At 54.3% G+C, this 1978-nt stretch overlaps 1 protein-coding gene across 1 annotated transcript; it reads left to right on the top strand.

Moving 5' to 3' along the window:
• Positions 1 to 1714, top strand: LOC105047155 (scopoletin glucosyltransferase). Its single transcript, XM_010925961.4, has one exon. The coding sequence runs from the start codon at positions 111 to 113 to the stop codon at positions 1566 to 1568; it is 1458 nt and encodes a 485-aa protein (XP_010924263.1). The 5' UTR covers positions 1 to 110; the 3' UTR covers positions 1569 to 1714.
• Positions 1715 to 1978: the final 264 nt, after the last annotated feature.

Genomic DNA, 1978 nt, shown 5'->3' with positions numbered 1-1978 from the left:
CAGTTCACCCACAAAAAAACGGAAGACTGGCCACAGGTACTTGGTCCTTCTTCCTCAAATTGCGTGGCAATCTTCCCCTCCATTCCTTGCCCCTTCTCCTAACAAGCACCATGGGCTCAGCCTCTGAAGAACTCCACATCCTCTTCTTCCCTCTCTTGGCCCCCGGCCACATGATCCCTATGGTCGACATGGCCAAACTCTTCGCCGCCCGTGGCGTCAAGGCCACGATCCTCACCACCCCGGCCAATGCCGCAGCCGTCCAGTCCACCATCAAATGCACCGACGACTCCCTCCGCCACCGCATCACCGTCGCCCTCCTCCACTTCCCCTCCTCCGCCGCCGTTGATGGCGAAAACATGTCCTGCCTCCCGACACAGGCCGCCCGGCAGAACTTCCTCGGCTCCCTCGCGAGCCTACGCCAACCGTTCGACCAGGTTCTCAGAGAGCACCGCCCTGACTGCGTCGTCGCTGATATGTTCTACCCGTGGACTCTCAGCCTCGCAAAAGAGCTCGGTATACCGCTGCTCTTCTTCCATGGCATGAGCTTCCTTACCCTCTGCATCGACCATGGCATGCACCGCCCAAACTCCCCTCTGGAGAGCCTGCCCGACGATCCCGAGACCGTCATCGTCCTCGGCCTCCCGCACCGCATCGAGTTGAAGCGGTCGCAGATCCCAGACTTAGCGAAAGTCAGCTCCTTCTTGAGTGATCTCTTCCGTCAGCTGGGCGAGGCTGAGATGGGCTGCTCCGGCGTGCTAGTCAACAGTTTTTACGAACTCGAGCGGGACTTCGCAGACCATTATAAGAAGGTCACCGGAAGGAAGGCGTGGCACGTCGGCCCGGTGTCGCTCTGCAACAAAGACTTCGACGAGAAGTCCAGCAGGGGGGACACGGCTTGCATCGATTGTGCCCACTGTTTGAGCTGGCTCGACGGCAAGCCCCCCAGCTCGGTATTGTACATTTGTTTCGGAAGTTTGTTCCAGTTTAGTCCAGCCCAGCTTCGCGAAATGGCACTGGCTTTCGAGGCCTCCGACACGCCGTTCATCTGGGTGGTGAGGAACAAAAGCTCGGAGTGGCTGCCGGAAGGGTACGAAGAAAGGGTGGTGGGAGGAGGGAAGGGGATGATTCTAAGAGGATGGGCGCCGCAGATACTTATATTGAACCATCCGGCGGTGGGAGGATTTTTGACGCACTGCGGTTGGAATTCTTGCCTGGAGGCGGTGAGCTCCGGTCTGCCGATGGTCACTTGGCCGCTGTTCGCCGACCAGTTCTACAACGAGACGCTAATCGTGGACATGCTGAAGGTGGGGATTGTCGTCGGAGCCACGGAGTATGTGGTGGAAGAGGGGGAGATTAGGGTGGTGAAGTGGGACGTGATAAGGAGGGTGGTGTCGAGGGTGATGGGTGGGGGGAAGGAGGCAGAGGGGATGAGAAAGAGGGCAAGGGAGCTCGGAGAGAGGGCGAGGAGGGCGTTGGAGGTGGGTGGATCTTCTTATGTCGCCATGGGAGAACTCATCAAGGAACTGAATGAAGCCAAAGCAGCAAGAGAGAAGAACCGATCTCGCTGAGCAACAAGAAATCCTGGTAATCTCGGCTTCTATGTTGCTTTGGGGTCGCATTTTGCCTCCTCTTCCATCACAGAAAAATAAAATTGTAGCTTGATTGGAGTTGTTTTTAGTTTAATGCTGGCACATTCCTTTTAATGATTCTCGAAGCATTGTTGTTTACGGCTTTCTGCATAATGTGATTTATGAGGAGGAGGAGGTTGTGGGGCTGTCAGAAGGGAGAAATTATTGCTTGGCGTGATCCAAAATGAATCATAAATAATTTGGTATTTAACGAGGAAAATAGAATTGATGCGTGTTGTTATGGGAGAAAGGGTATTAAATGCGTGATAAGACGTATGTTAGAGAAGAAAAATAGGAAAAAAAATTAAATAATTTATTGTCGTAGGAAGGCGACCCTAGCATGGACCCCT

Source organism: Elaeis guineensis, chromosome 6 (genome assembly GCF_000442705.2).
Source record: "Elaeis guineensis isolate ETL-2024a chromosome 6, EG11, whole genome shotgun sequence".
Taxonomy (NCBI): domain Eukaryota; kingdom Viridiplantae; phylum Streptophyta; class Magnoliopsida; order Arecales; family Arecaceae; genus Elaeis; species Elaeis guineensis.
This window is presented reverse-complemented; position numbering and strand designations above follow the sequence as displayed.

Excerpts from the sequence above, each read along its gene's own strand:
- LOC105047155 (XM_010925961.4), top strand. The coding sequence starts at position 111 with ATGGGCTCAGCCTCTGAAGAACTCCACATCCTCTTCTTCCCTCTCTTG.